Source organism: Dryobates pubescens, chromosome 17 (assembly GCF_014839835.1).
Source record: "Dryobates pubescens isolate bDryPub1 chromosome 17, bDryPub1.pri, whole genome shotgun sequence".
Lineage (NCBI taxonomy): Eukaryota > Metazoa > Chordata > Aves > Piciformes > Picidae > Dryobates > Dryobates pubescens.
Window position 1 is genome coordinate 14,712,529 of NC_071628.1, and position 19,420 is coordinate 14,731,948.

At 38.4% G+C, this 19,420-nt stretch overlaps 1 protein-coding gene across 1 annotated transcript in view; it reads right to left on the reverse strand.

The window, feature by feature from the left end:
• Window positions 1-1,945: 1,945 nt before the first annotated feature.
• Window positions 1,946-19,420, reverse strand: part of WDR72 (WD repeat domain 72) — a 96,324-nt gene continuing 78,849 nt past the window's right edge. The window contains exons 18-19 of the mRNA XM_009906445.2: window positions 7,590-7,688; window positions 1,946-2,001 (exon numbers count right to left, since the gene is read on the reverse strand). Coding sequence (XP_009904747.2) covers window positions 1,946-2,001; window positions 7,590-7,688 — 155 coding nt within the window. The remainder of the gene's footprint in view (window positions 2,002-7,589; window positions 7,689-19,420) is intronic.

Genomic DNA, 19,420 nt, shown 5'->3' on the forward strand with positions numbered 1-19,420 from the left:
CTTCTCTCCCTCTCTCTGTTCCCAGACAGACCTTATCTCTTGTGGGGGAGGTTTGCGGCCTGGCTTCACCCGTGGCAGAACAAATTTTTACTGCATCATTCGGGCCTGGGTATGGTATGGGGCGGGGGGGGGGCAGTTAGGCCTGGTTGCAGGGGAAGGTTTTGGGAAGCTTCTGGCCTAGCGAGATCTTGGTAAAGCCCAGACTGGAGAGGACTGGGCTGAGGCTAAATAGGAATTGGTGTATTTAGTATATTTTTGCACTGTTGTACATAGTTGTGAATAGTACTTCCATTTAAATTTCCAGCTCTTTCCAATTGCTTTCTTTCACTCCTTTGGGAAAGGGTAAAAGGACTTCTGTCTGCTCCCTAAAACTATGGCATATGTCAGCTGGAGATGTATTCTGCTCTCTATTGAGTTCTACAGGTACAAATAAGTCAACAAAATTATTCCAAACATCCAACACAGTAAGTGAAACAATGAAGCCATAACACTCAACATCCAGATTGTCTAGTCACCATAATTCAAATACAAGGAAAATACCTGCTAAGAAGAAGTAGTTTCTTAAAAAACATCAACTGTGTAAAACCCAGTGACTTTTCTGTTAAAAATTGTCACTATTTTTCCTGCATGATAGTTATAATTACAGAATAATAATATAAATATCTTCTCTGGGTTGCAGCCTGTTTTAATGGCCCATTCTTTAGTTGAGTAAGGACAGAAATACTCTTTCACAGGAGGTCCTTCTACCCTGTTTCTCAAGACCTTGGTGTCATACACTGCAGTTAGAAACATGGACTCATGGGAGACAAAAAAGTAGAAGTTCCCATGTCTCTTTCATGTGTCAGTCCTGTAGCCATGACATTTCCCCATGAGAAAGCAAGCTTCACTGACAAGAGAATCTTTCCATACTGAAGAAAACTTCACTCTCCTAGTTCAGGCAGCTTATGGCTGACGTGACAACTGAAAAGGATAACATCAGACCACGACTCCCACCATAAGATACAGATACAGAAAAGCACATCCTCAGGTCCCTTTGACTTCATTAGCACTGACTGCTGGGAATACAGAGAGTGAGCTTACTGCTCTGGGTGGCCCTTATTTGTCAAACCAGCATAAATCGCCCAGAATGTTAGATGATAAATGAGTCTAATAAGCTGCAAATATTCTCCAAACATAATGAGATTTATTAAAAAATAGAAAGAAGACAAAAATGTATAGCTGCTTTTTCCCAGTAAGTGTAAATAGAAATTCAGTGAAGTATATAATTTCAGAAGAGGACTCCAGTGGGCTTCTCCACCTTCATATTGGTACTACATTTCTACAGCTGATGGTGATGGCAGTATTTATAGAAAATAAAAATTTGCATTCAAGACATGACCAGATTTATAATCAATTTCCCATGCTCTCCTGCACACAGAACATTCATTATGTTTTTAGTTGTTCCTAAATATTCCCCATTTAATTAAAGATGTGCATTTTTCCTTTAAATGCAAACACATTTTCTAGTTATTTCAAATGCATTTGGTTTTGCTCAGTGTTAAAAGTGTTACTGGTAATAAAAGTCAGAAACAAGGAGTAAGAGAAAGATTTAGAACTGATGTACGTAAAAGCATGTTAAATGAATACAAATGTTTTATGGCCAAAGTTTGGTGATTTGGGATCACTACAACAACTAGTGAAAACTGCCTCAAAATAAAGAGTTTATATCTTCTATATGAATGCTATGTAAATTTAATTGAATAAATGTAAATCTATTAGTGATGGAAATTGAAGCCAACAAATCAGCAAGAAGAGGCAGATCTTATGGAAGGTATTTCTTCTGGAAACGAGTTGCTAAAGGTACACAATAATAAATACACCAAGTCATTTCAAGTCTGCACCACTTGTGTCCTAGTTCTTGGCTGTTCTTGTGCATCTTCTTATTTTATCAGCTAAGCAGGGTCTTCTAACACACCTTACAGGAGCACACCTTAGATATCCAGGGATGTGGCTTCATGTCATCTGGAAAATAAATTAATTCATCTGGCTTAATGATTTTACAGTTTCAGGTACTAGATAAGACTTTGTTTTGAAAAAATAAGTTATTTGTCAGTATTTTTATACAGTAGTAAACTTTGTAATTTTTGTAAAGGAATGCAGTCTTTCACCACCACCATCCAGAAGATTGCTATACTATGAGATGCAGTATGAAACCCAAACCAGCTCGAGTATGTATGCTGTTCCTCAAAATTTTCCCCTTGAGCAGCCTTCTGCTTCTTCTTTTCTGTTTAAAAAAAACCCCAACATTCCAATGGATCAGCAAAAAAAGATAATTTCTGCTTTAAATTAATAGACTCCTTCTGTTTCCTCTGCAAATATAATTTCCAAATGATATGTATTTTCTTTCAGGAGAAATAATCCTTTGATACCTGTAAAAAAAGGTAACAGAAAGTTATACTAATAAAGCATTGTATTTTAATTCTGTCATGGCTTACCAGAATTCCACAGAAAAGCTCTTTCTTTACCTTCATGTATGGTAGTATTTACAACTCAAATTTTAAATATTACTTTGCTTAAACAGATACAACACCTTCCATAAGTACATGAACATCAAGAAAGCAGGACACTACTTCCCACTTTTAGGGTATTTTGTAAATTTATCATGTTTGCTACCATTTGTGTGTCATAGACACACACCAGTACACATTGTCTTGATATCTACTATGTAGTCTTCAGCTTTTACAGTTTGATTGACTATTAAAAAACTCCCAAACAAACAACAAAACAAAACCTAAGACTCATGATACTAGCAATCTGGATGTTACACTACAGCTCTTTTCAGTGAAATTCTGGATTCATCTGTACCTACACTGGAAACCTCAAGAACTCTTTCTGGAACAATTCCTAGGCACCAACATGTTACATGCAGCCACTGAGCAGTATGGGCTATCAGTGCCTGTCATCCGTGGGCTGCCCCAGCATTGCATCTTCTTCCTGCTTCCTGCATCACCACCACCAACCTACAGCAGTCAGTTCCTGAATCAGTCCTCATTTACTGCTACCTACTCCTCATGATGCAAATTCAAGAAACCATGCTTTTTGAGGGTTTATGTGACATGCTACTGATGTAAATAGCATACTCCCCAGCGGACAGAACTTGAAGCTGCTAAGTGAATATTCAACACAGTAACTATAACTTGCCTGATTGTAAGACAGTTGCAGTTTTAGTGCTGTATTTTAAAGCACAGAGTGGCTAATCTCATATTGATACCTTCTCATTTCTATTTGCTGCAGTTCTGTCTCACAGACTATTTCAGGGACAGTCAGAGATTTTTCCCATCTCTATGCCAAGGCTTATCTAGGACAAGCAACTAACCAAGGCTGTGGAAACTACTTGGATTCTCACTATTATCTGTTACACACCCAGAATAACATTCTGTTCTAGAAAGTCAAAGAATTAAGAGAGAAAAATTTAACATGGCCAGTGTTTTTGTGGAATGAAGGGATGGGAAAGATTATGAGCTGCAGAAAGGACCAGCTGACTCAGGCAGAGACTGTCTGGATACTGAAGGCCATAAGCATATCGGGTTCTTACCATTTACATGGTATTCAGCCAAAAGACAGAAACCACTCTCTAATCTGTCTACAGCTTCTGACTCAATCTTCCATTAGGGAGGTTCAATTTCCCTCTATTACCAAGTGAAGTAATAGTCTATTGTCTAGTCTACTGCAACATCTCTGTTGAGGGAAATAAGATGCAAGAGGCATCTGTGCCTTCATTATTTTTTGTGACTTCAGCTCAAATCTATTCCTTTTTCTCATAAGAGCTATACTTGAAGAATCCTCCTCAGTGGCACTGCACCACATATGAAAGCTAAGAAACCTCAAGTTGTGTCAAGTCGTGCTACAATCCTCTTACATTGTGACTGACAAAATTCAGAGCATTTTCAAACCCTTTAAAATCCATCTCAAGCACTTCCCTTGACAAGATGATCTGCCCTCTGGAGGTGTGATTTTTCCACCGTTTGTACAAGAGAACTTCAGTGAATAGGTCAGACCTTGAAGTTTAACTTGTACATTCATGTTCACTCAGTTTCAGCCTCTTTCTCATTTTCCCTAAATGCAGAATATTTGTCTGATAACATGGAAAACGCTGCTGGGAACACTCAGGGACAGGGAATTCTTTATAGGGGGTTGATACGATTAAAACTCAAGTTGTACAAAAAGCTGTTGTAGTTCTTATCTGATTATTATGTTCAAGGCCAGAGAAGAGACAAGTTTGAAAAGCCAAGGCTTTGCATGTCAAACAGAAGTAGTCCTCAGCATGTGGGGAAAATGGCAGTGATAAACCTACTATTAGGTATCTGAGAGAAAAGCCCAGTATCTCCTCTGTGTGGGGGCTAAAATAGACATGAGCCACTATCACAGATAATGGCAGCTTGTAGGCACATGAAGGGAGCAACTAAAATCCATTTCACTTAGACAAGAAACTGCAGTCTGGTATTTACCTGTGTCCATCACATCTGAAAAGTGTTTACTGTGAATTATCCAAGAGAAAAGTGCAGGTTGAGGGGTTTCATTACCTATCTGAGAGTAGTTTAGATCACACATTGAACACAAGAAATCACAGGTAAATCTCAGATTGGTGTCTTGGGTAGCCAAATGGATTCCTGCTATTCATCTGAGTGTATGCCTTTTTCTACAATTGCTGGAGGTCCAAATCCAGAGCAGTGAGGACACGTGCAGACACACAGGAAATGTGAAAGTAAAATAAGCAGAGTAAGCTATATATGATTTTAGAAAATTAAGACCACTCTGAGAATAACTCTCAGTCTAATGTGGAGGTTAGAGACTGTACCTCTCACCATTAGAAAACACAATGCACAGATATGTCTGTTGACAGCTGCTCTATAGGCTTCCTGGTTCTGGCAGAAGTTGTAATAAAGAACCCTGAATTTTTAATAAAATGAAGAACTGTTCCCGAGGAACAGCTGGATTTCCTTGCAGGTATATTGTCATATTTCCCACCCTTTCCTCATCAGAAGAGAAAATAAACTAAATATATTGCTTAGCATCACTTTTGCACATATGACAACACACTGTAAGTGAAGCTCCAGAGCCTCTGCAAAACACACAGATAGACTTTTTAATAAGAACTTAGAAATGGAGTTCCCAAGTTTGCCCAGACTTTCAATACATGTGAGAGGGCTTCTAAAGTCACAGGTTTCACTAAAGCAAATGCTGACCTCCTAGGCACTCTCACATTTCAAGACACAATTCAAAGCTAAAGCACCTGAGAAACACTGGAAAAAATCATAGCCAGCTGAATGTCATATTAGTGTTTCAATGTTTGCTACTAAAAGTAAGTGGTAAGTTTTAAGTAAATGTATTGTGTTACCAAATCTTTCTTTTCAAACAAGCACTTCAGGCAGAAGTGTCTTAATTTCTTATCACAGAATTTCATCCACACAAGGAGCAATAAATAATTCATGTTCCTAGCTCTTTGTTGTGTGTCCCTGAACTGCACAGAGCTGGAAGGCTGACAGCTGTGTCAGGACAAGCACCAAAGATCTGACATGACAAGTGACTAACAAGTTTCTTTCAGTCTATAGTGAAAGAAGACAATGGCATAAAGTGCAAAAACGAAATCCTGAAACAAAATGAAACTGTTTCTTTCTCTTTACCTAAGTGTTTGCTATGAGCTTATTTCCGACCCATAACCTCTGGTCATTTTATAGTACTGCCCAACCCCCTTTGCTCCTCACATTCGCCTGGCCATTTACGCCTGTCCACGGATCAATATGAGCAATTCTTGGAGAAATACGATGTCTCCATGACAACCAAGCCACAAATTCTCAGTGGAAAGCAGTGAGACCAGTAGTGAAATCTCTTGAGGTTTTCAGACCTATAAGACAAGATGTCTTAAAATGCAGGAATGGACAGAAACAAAAGCCAGAGTAATTCATTGTTTATTACTAGTTTAATGATGTCAGATGGACCGAATGGAACTCAGTTTTTAAGTTTAGATGCTTTATCAACATGTATTTTTGCCAGTCAATATTCACCTCCTGACAGGCTTTTATTTCTTCCATTACTTCCTACAGACATGCAGAGTGCAGAATTGGATATTCAAGTTCCCGTCCAAATGAGTACACTTTGCCACATGGTGAAAATTGAAGGTGAAAACTAATGTTACTTTAGGGTATATTAATTCTCACCAGAACACTTTAGTGCCACCTTGTTTTAATTCCTTCTTACTTCAGAAGAAACCATACTGTAGGTGCAGTAAGGAATTAAACTTGTCTCCTTCTGGAGGCGATTAGGTATTTCCTTCTAAATCTCATGCTGGATTCTACTGTACAGCATTGAGTCCAAGCCTGTGTGGCTTTGAAATGAATACAGATTTACAATTCATTGGTTTCAATTATTCTAACATACACTGCTGTCCACTTCTGTGGAAAAGATGAAAAGGGAATGTAGTTCAAATCAGGTATATGACAGCAGTTGAACTCCCATGGAATCTTGGAGGAGTGGAGAGTGCTGAAATATAATCCCCCAGACATGGGTCCTATCTGGGTTCTGAGACGACTTAGGGGACCTGACATGGATTTCAGACTGCACCCTTTGACTGAAAATTAAATCTCAGCAGTGTTCCTTGGGGAAGGATCAGGGGACTGTTGGCAGCTGCCCCCTGTCAGCACAGGCTGCAAGATTTGGAAATCTCTTAACTAAGCTGACAGGCCACAGAGACGATGAATCAAAAATATGATACACGGATCAGCACACAAAGATGCAAGAGGGTACACAGAGACCAGATAAAGCAGGGGAGGAAAATACCAAGTAAAGAAAGGTATTTAACTCTTTCACTAATGAGGACTGTGTGCAGGTTACATACATGGTCTATGTGGGTAAAGCTCACAGTTTGCTTAAAAGATCTTAGTATGCAGTCACACAGAATGTCTTTAATCGGCTGTGACTCGATACACTTTGTATTTAATTGTTTCCCTTTGGAATTCATTTAATAAATTTTGTAAATGTTCCATAACGAGAAAGATAATGAAACTATATGAAGATAAATCTTTTAGTCACCAAATAGGATGCACTTTATGGATGTTCCTGTGTTTAGCTGAATCAATGTAAAGAGCCATTAAAATGAAGTAATGGTTGTGAGCTGATTTAAAGAAAAGAATCAAGCTATTTAATGCCACCAATTTGCTTTCCTTCAGAGATACAGTGTCTGAATATCTGCTGCTACATTCAGCTGTAGTATATACTGAGTCCTTCTAATTTTTCATAATCTCATGCTACCTTCAAAGGGTCAGACATTGTACATACATTAAGTAAGCACTGTAGTCCAAAACTAATTATAATGGACTAGTAGTGTCAGCTTTCTTTTTGGTTATAAAGCCTTTATCCTTTCTAAGACCTGAATTCTTGATGAAAGAGGAAAGGATAACAGCTCCACACTGTGACCCCTGGAGGTGACCATTAATTTGACATTGCAGCTGCTAAAAAGGAAACAGCATTACAATGTGCTTTTTTATACAGACCCAAAAGCTGTATCAGATTTATCACTTGGTACTTGGTGGCTGTCTTTAAGTGCCTCTCACCTGGACTCTCAGACTCTTCCAAGACACATCTGTCAGGCACATCCTCCACATCTTGGAAGTTTGCCGAGTTTGAGCTGTTGTCATGCTTCAGCGCACTGACTGGAGCAATAAAGGAAGAAAGAAACGCAATGTATTCAAAAATAAACACCAACAACTAAAATAAAACAGAAACTCAAAGTACTGATACACAACCATACCACACATGAAAAAATTTGCAGATGAGAATTTATTCAGGGAGAAGTTTGAGGTGTTGGATTAAATGTGATCCCTTTGAAGTAAAAAAATAAAACCCAAACAGGTTTTGCTTATAGAATCCTAAAATAATAAAATAATTTACAAGCCATAAAAAATGCTTGTCTGTTTCAGCAATGAAGCCAGTAAACAATCTAAAAGATCAATTAGGTGGTTTTGTAATTACTGGAATCATTCACCAGGGAAAGAAATGGTGTTTGTTTTAAAATGAAAATATGTTGCCTATAACAAATTAGGACGTGTAATAAAAGCAGTGATAATTCCAAGGTGCAGTAAAAACCAGACTGTGTTGCAGTTCAGAGATCACCAAATTTGATTCCTGCAGCCTGGTTTTGTCCTGTTTTCAAAGCAAGAAACATGTTGCCATACCACTTTAGGTTGTTTTGTTTTGTTTTGTTTTGTTTTGTTTTGAACAAAATGAACATTTGCTGAAGGATTACTTAATTCAAACAACTATCTAAATTTTCCAAAATTATAAGTGAATCAACAAAGCCTTAGGGCATTATCCAGACAGGAAGATCTCAAAAGACACATATTCCACTTCAGTGCTCTGCACTTTCCGGTTTGCAGCTATTGATCCCAGGTTGCCAAAAGGTTCCAGCATTCTCAGCTCCTGCACCTACACAGAGCCCGCTGGAAGCAGTTGGGGTTTCAATACAATTGCAGTTACATCCTATAAAATGCAACATTAAGAAACAAAAAAGAAAAACAATAATCTTTGCATTTCACCTAAAAATAAAAAGCCAGAAAGTTTTGCTTAAATATCTACCTTGGATAGCAACTACGCAGCATACAAACCCCTGCCCAGTAGAGCAGGAACACTGGTTACGTTTCTAAGCTTACAAGCAGACAGTACACTTGTATCAATGGGCAATTTATGCACTGGAAGAGAAGTCCTAGTTCATGTCTCTGCCACATGACCTGCATGAGGTGAGCTGACACCTAAGAACAATTAACAGTAACAAATGTTCTTGTTCACACATGAAAACACTATGGTATCTGCAGGAAGAAAGCTCTTCAAAGGCATCTGTGCTTTGCTCTGATTTCTACAATACTTAAATGGTTTTCAAATATACTAATTGAAGGCCAGAACTCCTATTTCAAAGAAAGAAAAACTGTAAAATAGCAATATGTTTTTTTTTTTAAAAAAAAAAAAAGGTTTTGTGCCACATTTATTAGAAATTTTCTGAAGTAATTGTTGCTATTAAGCAGCCAGCTCCACTATGCTGACTGATAAGAGTCATTACATCTGCTCGAATTCAGAAGTCAGAATTACTCAGAAGCAGAGCAACAGGAAAATTTCCAACAGTGTACCATGATAAAAGGAAGAAAAAAGAAAAGTATGGCTGTGCCTCTACAGAGGAGGGGAAAAATCCCAAGAGCTGCTCTTTCTCAAAAATAAAGCAGTGACCAGAATTTCGGCATCAGCATTTTTAAATGACTGGCATGTTTTCATCCAGGGAGGAATTCTCATAGTGAGACAATGGAGGGAGATGCTTTCACAGCAGCAAGCACCAGTCCCATAGGAGATTGCAGGTACTGCCCTTGACTGAAGACTGTGCTCTAATTGCTGTTGAGTGGGGCTAGGTCAAACTTCTACAAGTGCTCCTCCACTGTCCCAGATCACATCAGCATAAGCAAGAGAATTTAAACTAACCTGCTGGATTTTACAACAAAGCAGAGCTAAGCAGTGTTTTGAGGGAAGGTACCAGATTAAGTAAATCATAACATGATGAGTAAAAGAAAACTAGAAGCAAATCCATACACAGATGAGATACATCAGAAAGAAAGTGTGAAGTGAACATGAAAGAAACCAAGACAGACTAGCAGAATCCTTGGAAAAAGCAGGAGGATCTCCAAGTGATATTTTTCACTAGAGATAGCAGTGGTTCAGGGATATCTGGGAGAGGATGAGGTTACTGAAAGCCAAGAAAGACAAAAATGAGACAAAAGGGATGAGAGGCACAGCATGGCTGACAATTCCATGACGAAACACTTGCACTAATAGTTAGTGGTAAGAAGTATTTAGGAGCAGTTTAAAGGCAGTGGAAAGCATGGATAGAAAGGGTTTTCATGAGCATGGAGACAGAGATCTCTAGACAACTTGTGTAAAAAGAGCTGCCAGACAATGTGGTTCAGCAGGAAAAAGTGAAGGGAGGAAAACACGTATTTCAGAAAACCAGGAGACAGCCTGGAACAAGTAAGCATTGGATCAGCAGTGCAAGTGAGAGATGTGTGTCTTAGCCTTGTCATTTGCTCAGGAATACACATATCTCTTGAGACAAATAAACTTCACAATACTTCAGGTTACAAAGTTACATAATGAGTGTATGCAGGGAGCAAGAAAGGGACCCAGGCAGAGACCTTTAGATCTTTCTTTTTTAAAGCATCACATGTTATATACTCAACTTGAAGAGGAAAATTCCTTAAAAATATCATAAAAGAACAAAGGGAACTGAAAAGTTAAAAATAAGGAAAGAACAACCTGGCCTAAATAAAGAGTGAAAGTAAAAGAAAAAATGGCATTATGTAATCAAGAAAAAAACAGCAAAAAAAAAAATCTGCACACCCAGGTTATTGCATTTTCCCTTAGGAGAACAGGATTTTATGTTCACGTGTCAACAGAGAAAATACTGTTCTGAACTGCTCACATGTAGGATGCTGACGGGATTTTAAGTTATTTAAACATAAACAGTGTGATCTTTATTCATTCTGAGGATACTCTGTCCTACTTCGGGCTTAAATGGACCTTAAAATTACTTTTCCTTCCACTTGAAAGATAATTTGTATAGCCAAAGTGATGTAAATGTCTGGAGTAAAAATGAGTTCCAAATCTACAAGTCAGAGAAAAATAAGCAACTTGATCTAATAACTCCAGTGATATTTTCTTTCTACTCAGTACAATTTCAATTATTACATGGGTAGTAGAAATTACCTTTGTTAGCATAGAAGTAGGGCAGAAGGGTAGATTTCATTGAGGCAATTTACCTTGAATTTAGCATGTAAAAATGACATTCATCTTTATTGTATGGGATCAGTCCCAAGAACTGTAGCACTTTTTTTTCCCTGATACATCTTAATAAGCACTCAAGAGTTGTTTACTGATTTGATAACCATTCTCTTACATTATTGAAACCTATTAAAAATAAGTATGAAATGCAGAATAGTAAAACAATGTCATAAGGTCATAATATTCGATGAAACATTTACGTAGGCAGTTTTGAAATAGTTCAAATTCTACGAAATAAACCCAAATGATTTCCAAAATGAGATAGCAGACTCATTGGTGCTCAGCCTATGAAAGAACACTCTTTGTGTGAATGAACTGTTAAATGAGAAGCTGTTCTCTCTGAACATACAGTAATCACTAATCACAGCGACAACTCAGCACTGGCTGAGTTTAAACTCTACAGTCATGCTCCTCCCTGGAAATAACTCACAGTAAGGTCTAAGTAATCTGCCCTGCATACCAATTTTCAGAAGGCAGACACTGGAGAAAAAAGTTTGCATAACACAGGTGAATAAAGCAGTGTGTATTTTCTGAGAAGATGTCTTTGCTATTGATAAGGTGAAGGAGTAACTTAAAAAACACCTGCCTGCGCAGCAAATGAGAACTTGTCATTCAAAGTAAGCAGACAGGGCAACAAAAAGTATTCTTCAGGTAGGCTATAGGTGATAAATATATTTAAGATCCAATATAAAACAGAAGCAACCTGAACCTAAATAAAATTGCTTGAAAAGAAGCTGCAAAAGCTAACAAAGCGCTGGTATTTAAAAGAAAGAAAATCTCATGAATGGGTAAACCAATCATGCTGTAATGCCACTGCTGGGATGCATGGGATCCACAGGCACTGTATTACACCCAAGGAACTTGATGGAGAGCTGGGCAATAAATGCTTTGAGTACTATTTTTAAAAGCACATTTAGATGGTGTTGGGTGATAGGTTGGACGTCATGATCTTGAAGGTATTTTCCAACCTGGCTTATTCTATTCTATTCTATTCTATTCTATTCTATTCTATTCTATTCTATTCTATTCTATTCTATTCTATCCTATTCTATCCTATTCTATTCTATTCTATCCTATTCTATTCTCCTAGAAAAAGTAGAAAATAAAACTACAGCAGCCAGTCTGGAGCACCCATCCTGCCATTCCAAGGGCAGCACTCTGCACTAAGGTATGTGCCAGCACATAGGGAATCAGACAGGCTGGGGACATGCCCTTGATGGCACCAGCGCCAGTACAACGCGAGAATTACTTAACAGGTTCTACAGGTGCTACTCCCCTTCACAGAGCCTGGTGTGGTGTTTGCCTTTGCTGCCACAGCACAAGCACTCTTTGCTCATGCTCAGCTTGTGATCCAGATCCTTTCCTGAGAAACTGTTACCTTGTTATTTCTTTCCCATCCTGTCTCTCTGCAGAAGATTAATCCTACCTCAGTCTAGATCCTCACTCTCGTCCTTATTGAATTGAACCCTATTTTTTTTCCAGACCATTTCTCAGGCCATAAAAACCACTAATTCATCTCACTGATAGAAAACATCAGTTGCTGGTCGTTTCATAATTTTTAGTGTCATTTAGAAAAACCTGCCCTGATGTATGGAGTTGTCATTTAATTGAGAATGGCTGGCTGTTATCTTATGATTAAATATCACACTGGCACGGTTTTCATTACATTTTAATTTTAAAAAGAGAGATTAAGAAATTAACCTGGAGAAACACATTATTACTCCGAAGTGAATGCTGCAGCATATGGAAATTGGAACTCTCCTTGAAATAAGCCAGTATGGAACGAGTCAAACTGGAGGCTACAGCAATTTAAATCCATTACCTTGAATGCAGAAGTAGGACCTAACATTACAGAGCTCGGTTTGCAGAAGTACAAACCCAGCAGGAAGCCTGAGCTTGCTGGTGCACTCTGTGAAGTCCCATGCAAATCAATCTCATTCCACTCACTAAGTGAACTGCAACTAAAGGACATTTTATCTTCTGCAAGTGTGAAATGTCTTCTAGGGGTTTTATATATTTCAAAATTAAAAAACACTCCTGAAAGCCTGTTTTCGCCTCTCCCATTTCTATGAGGACTGCATTACTCCAGACAGGAAACCAGAAATTTTCAGTGATTCTTTTCCCAATATACCTTGAAGTTTTATTCACCCAGAGGGACATCTCTACTTCTCTCAACTAAAATATAATGGCATGTAACAAATTACACTCTCAAAGGACATTCTATTTTTGTTTCATTAGTGCAATGAAACATTCACTCAATTTTAAGGCAGTTGTCTTGATCTTAGTTGTGATTTATACCAGAATCTGTCCATGTATTCTGTGTAGTATATATAATAAACCACCTAACTAGTTAAATTTGTCTCAGTGGGTTCTGCTGCAGGAAATAAAATACTCTCCCACTAAATACCCCACAATGTTTACTGCACAGCTCTGAAGCATGTGCTCCTGTAAAACTTAGGAGGACTTGAAAAAAAGAAAATGTAACCCCAAACTGTCTTCAAGGAATTCTTCTATCATTATACACTCCCTTTTCCTCTTGATGTCCTCTCTGGATAGAAAGACCATTTTTAAATTTCTCCCCCCCCCCCGATTTCCTGAAATGTGTGGAAATACATAATCACCCACCATGGTTATTTGATCACATTTGATCAACAATATTTGTCTCTCTCTCTGTCACTCTTCTTTTTCAACTGGCAGCTAGGAAGAAATAGAAACCCAATTTTTACAGGAATCAGTAAAGACCAAATTTCAGTTTTGGTAGTTACTAGAGAATTAGCTTCTTTATAATTAAATTATATAGCATCCCCTCATCTGCATAATTGTCTAAACATACATAGCAAAATTCCCCCTGGTTTCTGCACATGAATGGTGTGGGAGAGTACGTACTGCAGCTGTGACTGCCCATCCATGCAAGTGGCTTCCACAAAAGCAACAACAAAAAAGAAACACTTTGTGATCTCAAAATCGCATTATTGACAGTATTGACATTATCTTCATGACAGTAGATTGATTTGGCATTCAAGTCTAAAATCATTAATCAGGGGATTTTCAGAGGATTCAGGTTCAGTCCATTTCTACAGAGGCACTTTGGCTGCAGAATGCCTCCATTTGCTTTTAAAATCAAAATGAAACCAAAGTGTGTGCAGCACAGTTATGGCACTGACACAGCCTTGTGCATAATGTGAATGTTACAGATTGCATACTCCTCCTGTCTCTCGATCAAAGCTGTCCAAATAGCTTAATCCATGGGAAAAAAAATATACACAGAGCCTCTTTATTAACCTCTTCTGGCCAGATTATTGTTATTATTTTGCATTATGGCCTTGAAGATGTATTACTGATAGGAAGGTAAAGCCAACTGCAGCACAGCATGACTCTGCTGAATGGCTGCTGTATGAAAGTGGAAGTACTTATTTCCAAGACATTTCTGTGATGCTCCCTACTGTTAAAATATTATCTGACTTTAAAAGATTTTCAGTTCAATTGTAAGCAATAAGTAAACTCAGACAGCAGAGTGCTGTATACTGAAGAGTTTCACTAGCTAGTCAAACAGGCATTATTCCAAGAAACTAATGTTGTATAGGACTGCTTCCTGGTGGCTGAGACCTCTGATTGGCAAAAGCAGTGGACTTTTCAGTCAGCAAGCTAGTTACCCATGGATGTGGCTCAAGGCTGACACACAGATTGACTGGTTCACACTAATTTACTTCACACAGATTCCATTTATCTCCTAGAAGATCCCCTGGCAGCAGCTTATAATGGCATATCCTAGGATGCCTGCCTGCATGAGTTTTTAAAGCGGCAGAGCTTGATGAATCTAAGTCCAGAAAACAGTTCACAGATTGAGGACTAGGTGCAATCAAAAAACATCAAGTAGCACAGCTGGGACTTGCTAGCTTGCTTGACTGGTTTGAGCAGCTGAGCATTAACTACGCTTGCTTTCCCGCTGGCAGCCCTGTGACACTAGGACAAATCGGAGCACTATCCAACAGAAAAGGAAAAGGAAAAAAGAAAGAAAAAACAAAACAAAATAACAAAGGAAAAGGAAAAAGAAACAGAGGAAAATAAAAATATTTTGGGAAGGGAAGGGAAGGGAAGGGAAGGGAAGGGAAGGGAAGGGAAGGGAAGGGAAGGGAAGGGAAGGGAAGGGAAGGGAAGGGAAGGGAAGGGAAGGGAAGGGAAGGGAAGGGAAGGGAAGGGAAGGGAAGGGAAGGGAAGGGAAGGGAAGGGAAGGGAAGGGAAGGGAAGGGAAGGGAAGGGAAGGGAAGGGAAGGGAAGGGAAGGGAAGGGAAAAGAAAATCTGAGAAGATTATTGCATTGTGTGGGTGCTACTAACAGATGCAGGAAAAACTCACTAATATATTTAATCTTTACACAACTCCAGGATTATGAAACTAAATAATGTACTGGTTAGCAAGTTTTGACTTGGGAAATCTGGAAATTTTGTTTTGTTCATGCTAACAGTTTCTAGGAATAAGACCTGAATAAAAATAAAGGTGTTGCCATTTCTTTCCTATAGAAGATAAAACTATATTCAATCTGGTAATACATGTCCAATGAAAAATAGTTACTAAGATACTGGGGTTTACATTTTAACAAGGTGAGGTACAGGTCAACACAATTCTTCACCTCCACAGAGAACAGCAGAATTCAATAGGTGTAAGTTTATAAATTGTATTTTTAAAAGGACAGAAAACACAGGCTCACACCATAGCTCTACAAATTCAGATAGACAGAGACTTATTTTTTAAAGTCCTTCCCAGAAAGGAAGCAAAAATTAACATTATTAGACAATAACATTTGACAGCAAATGTATTGTGAGAGATCCAAAGCACATTTAGTACTTAGGAGGTTAAAGACTCAGCTGTAGTGCTAGTTGATGAAAAAGTAGGATTAAGGCTTTAGTATGAGTCTTGACATGATCATGTTGTCTGCCTGCTGTCTTAAGCTTCGAAAAACAGCTGGGATCATCTTCTTATAAGCTTCAACTCAAAGATGTTTAAGCAGTTCCCAATCCAATTAAACAGAGGTAAATATAGGGAAGGGTCCTACTGAGCCAAATCATCTTATTTTTTTTAATGAAAAACAGCATAATTGCAGGTTACACAACTCCTTAATCTCACTTTAAACCTAACAGACTGCTGCTTTATAGTGCACATGGCAGGCCCAGTTAACCCAAGCATTCTGGATTGGTGTGCTTAATTTTTGATCATTATCCTTTGTTATGTTACTTGTAATCCTAAAAGCCTATGATTGTGTCCAGATATTTGGCAAGGATTGTACCTGGATATACAGGGATTCCTCTTCTAAGAGTAATGGATTAATTGGATAGCACTGTGTGACTAGTAGATGGTTTCCAGTGAAACTCCTGTGCAGTTTTTAATTTGTGAAGTCCATTTCCTTCTGCCTCGGTCCCTATCCTTTAAACAAATAGCCTTTTTGAACATCCAGTGGTGCTGAAGTAGTAACCTAGCTATTCTCACCCTTAACGTGGCAGTACTATAGAACCAACACTGCCCTACAGAATGGGCTGATTACTAAATCCTCTTCATAAAAATTAATAGAAGATATGGAAATCCTGTTTTTTAGATGGAATTGCAATGTTTCGTTTAAAAGTGGCTATCTCACGCACATGACCCCATCGCAGCATTATTACTTAAAGGCTTAGAGCATTAGGCTACTTATTTTCCATAGAGTCAAAAGATTTTGGTGGTGGGCAGATGTGGTCATATTGTGCTAAGGTATATATTTTTTAAATGATTACAGTTTATTCCATAAAAGCAAAAATCCACAAGCATAATCCTTCTACTTTGTTCTATAAATAGGCACAAGGACATTCTCCAAGGATGCAAAATCAAAATCTCATCAGGGACTACTTCAAATACAGGCTCCTCATGTCTGTAAGAGCAAGAAGGAAATTTAAATGATAAGGAGTGAACTGTTTGCAGTAGCTGTGTTACATTATGCATGATTCCTGGCTGCACAGGATTTAATTAATGATTTCCAGTTACATGGTTAAGATTTGTAGTGAACTATGTTTAGGGCAGCAAACTAGCATCTGACAAATTTGTGTTCTTCTGTGTTTTTTCCCCAAACACCAGCTAGCAGAACTTGCTGTCCCTTTCTGTGTAGCTGGAAATATATTTTGTATTTATGGAAAATTACTCTGGGCTGTGTTGCAGAACCATGAATCTGGATTAGTTTTAAGGCAGCTACTCTCCTGATGCAACTGAGAACACAATCTGGATTTTTCTATTTTGTGAATTAATAAGCAGAATTTGTTGGTATGTGTAAGGTGCATTGTTGAACTGATGGATGATACATAATTACACCAGTAATGAATGTGGACCATCTGTTTCAGTTACCACAAAACAGACACAGGTTTGGGAAACAGGCTCTCTACAGATAAATCTGTAGAAAAGGAATGTGGCTTTCCTCCAAATAGGTGGATAAGCAAGGAGTGTGAAATACTGAAGGGGCAAAAGATGGACGCTGTATAATAGTGAACCCTCACTTCATTCACCCACACTCAACCTTATTCTTCAGGTCATTGGGAAGATGTATCTGTAAGTGGACAAAAGACCCTCAATCCTCTCTCTTTGAGAGGGGTAATAAACACATAAGGCAGAAACTACAGGCACTTTCAAGAAGACTGATATCTAAGGAGGTCTCTGTGGTCCAGAGGCAGTGTGGAATCATGTGTGAGGATCTAAAAAGCATGGTTCCAAAAAATACAGATGATCTGCTCTTCATAGGTGAAACCTGGTACAAGACCTGTTTCATACTGCAGTTAAGAACCATGGGAGGATGAAGAGGCAAGGAAATGTGAGCTCTTCCATGTTTTCTTGGGTGTATTCAAGTGCTACATGAGAGTGCAAAACAAAGACAATCTAGGTGAAGAAGTGAGAGGATTTTTAAAAAATGTCAAATCCATTGCATTTTGCTTAAGTAGGGTTGGCCAAATGTAACAGGAACATGCTGCTCAGTAATGCCAAACTTGAAAGCTGGCAGTTTTAGTACTTCCCACCTGCAGCAGAAAACTTAAGTCATCACAGGTATGAAGTTTTATTTAGGTAGGTTCTTTTACACTTTATTTTTATCGAAAGGTGTTAACCTTTTTGGGTGTTCATCCTTTATTGCCCAGAGAGATGTCATTTTATCTGTGTTTCTCTTAGTTTTATTACAATTTAGTACTTCCAAGTTATCCCTTTGCTATAATCACTGTGACTTTCAGAAAAGAAACACACAAGACACCGTAAGATTTCCCATAAAATTATGAAGGCTAGTGAAACTCCCTTACATTCACTGGCTATATATCCATGGTAGCCAAATCACAGGCTAGATTTTAATTTTTCATTGATATCTGACCATCAGTTTCTTGTTATTTCAGAAAGCAAAGATTTTATTGCTTTCTAAAATATACCTAGTCAAAAGGAGTTGGAATGTATTTAGATATTCTGAAATCTACCTGTCCCAGGGTGTTGCTTATCTGCTTATTCCAATTCACATATAGAAAAGACACGCATACACTAAGAGATGACCCAGCCCTCAACATGAAAATTCCCTATGTATGTGTCCTCCCTGTCTCCTGCAGGTACACCAAATTGTATTGCTGGTATTCTTCATTACTGGATAATTTGTTGTCTGTTCCTACATGCTTTCAACTAGCAGCTTGCCTGCACAATCAGAGGTGAATCTAGGGACAGTCGTATATACCTCTCCAGATATGAAAGTATAAAGACAATTTCAGTGTTTCAGGAAACAAAACTGCAAGTTCAGGAGACCACCAAAGGTTGCACTCCAACTTGTTAGATGAGTGAAGTGGAAATGCCAAAAGGGCTTCTGCACAAAAGAGGTACAACTGTGCAGCAGGACCTTGACTGCAGTTTCAAAAGTGCAGTGCAATGGATGCAGCATAATTAACAGAGACCACAGCGCTCTTGTAAAACAAATCACCGAATGCTCACCCCCTGCTCAGGGCACTGAGTTCAACTCTCTGTTAACTAGGTATGCTTTTATAAAAAGCAATACAGCTTCTCTTGATTTACCACAACATGAGTTTGGCCAAGGTGGCTGAGATGAAGCAAGCAGCACAGAAATTCTAATGGATACATAAAAATGATGAGAGCAGACACTGCAGAAGTAAGACGACTTTCCATATCTATGTTCAAGAGAGCAGAAGAGAAATTGACTTTCACCAGAATATAACTGGCACTCTGGAATCTGCCTAATTTCTTCCAAAATAACCCAAATAAACTCTTCATCTCCAAAATAAAGTTTCAGCCGCCTTAGCCCAATGATTTGAGACTGCACAGCTGTGCTCAGCAGTATACCTGATTTCAATGGTTAACGAAATGCACAAAGCCCACTGAAGCTCATAGGCACCCCAGTCTTTGCACACCCTTTATCACAACTAAGTGACAAAATCAGCTGATCTTCCAGGTATAAGCTGCTCCCATAGCCTATAACATTCTTCCAGACAAGGAAAGCCTATCTCTGCAAAGAGAGCTCTATCTCACATTTTTACATTGCTACAGAATTGCAAGAATTCTTGTGGCAGTATATGAAA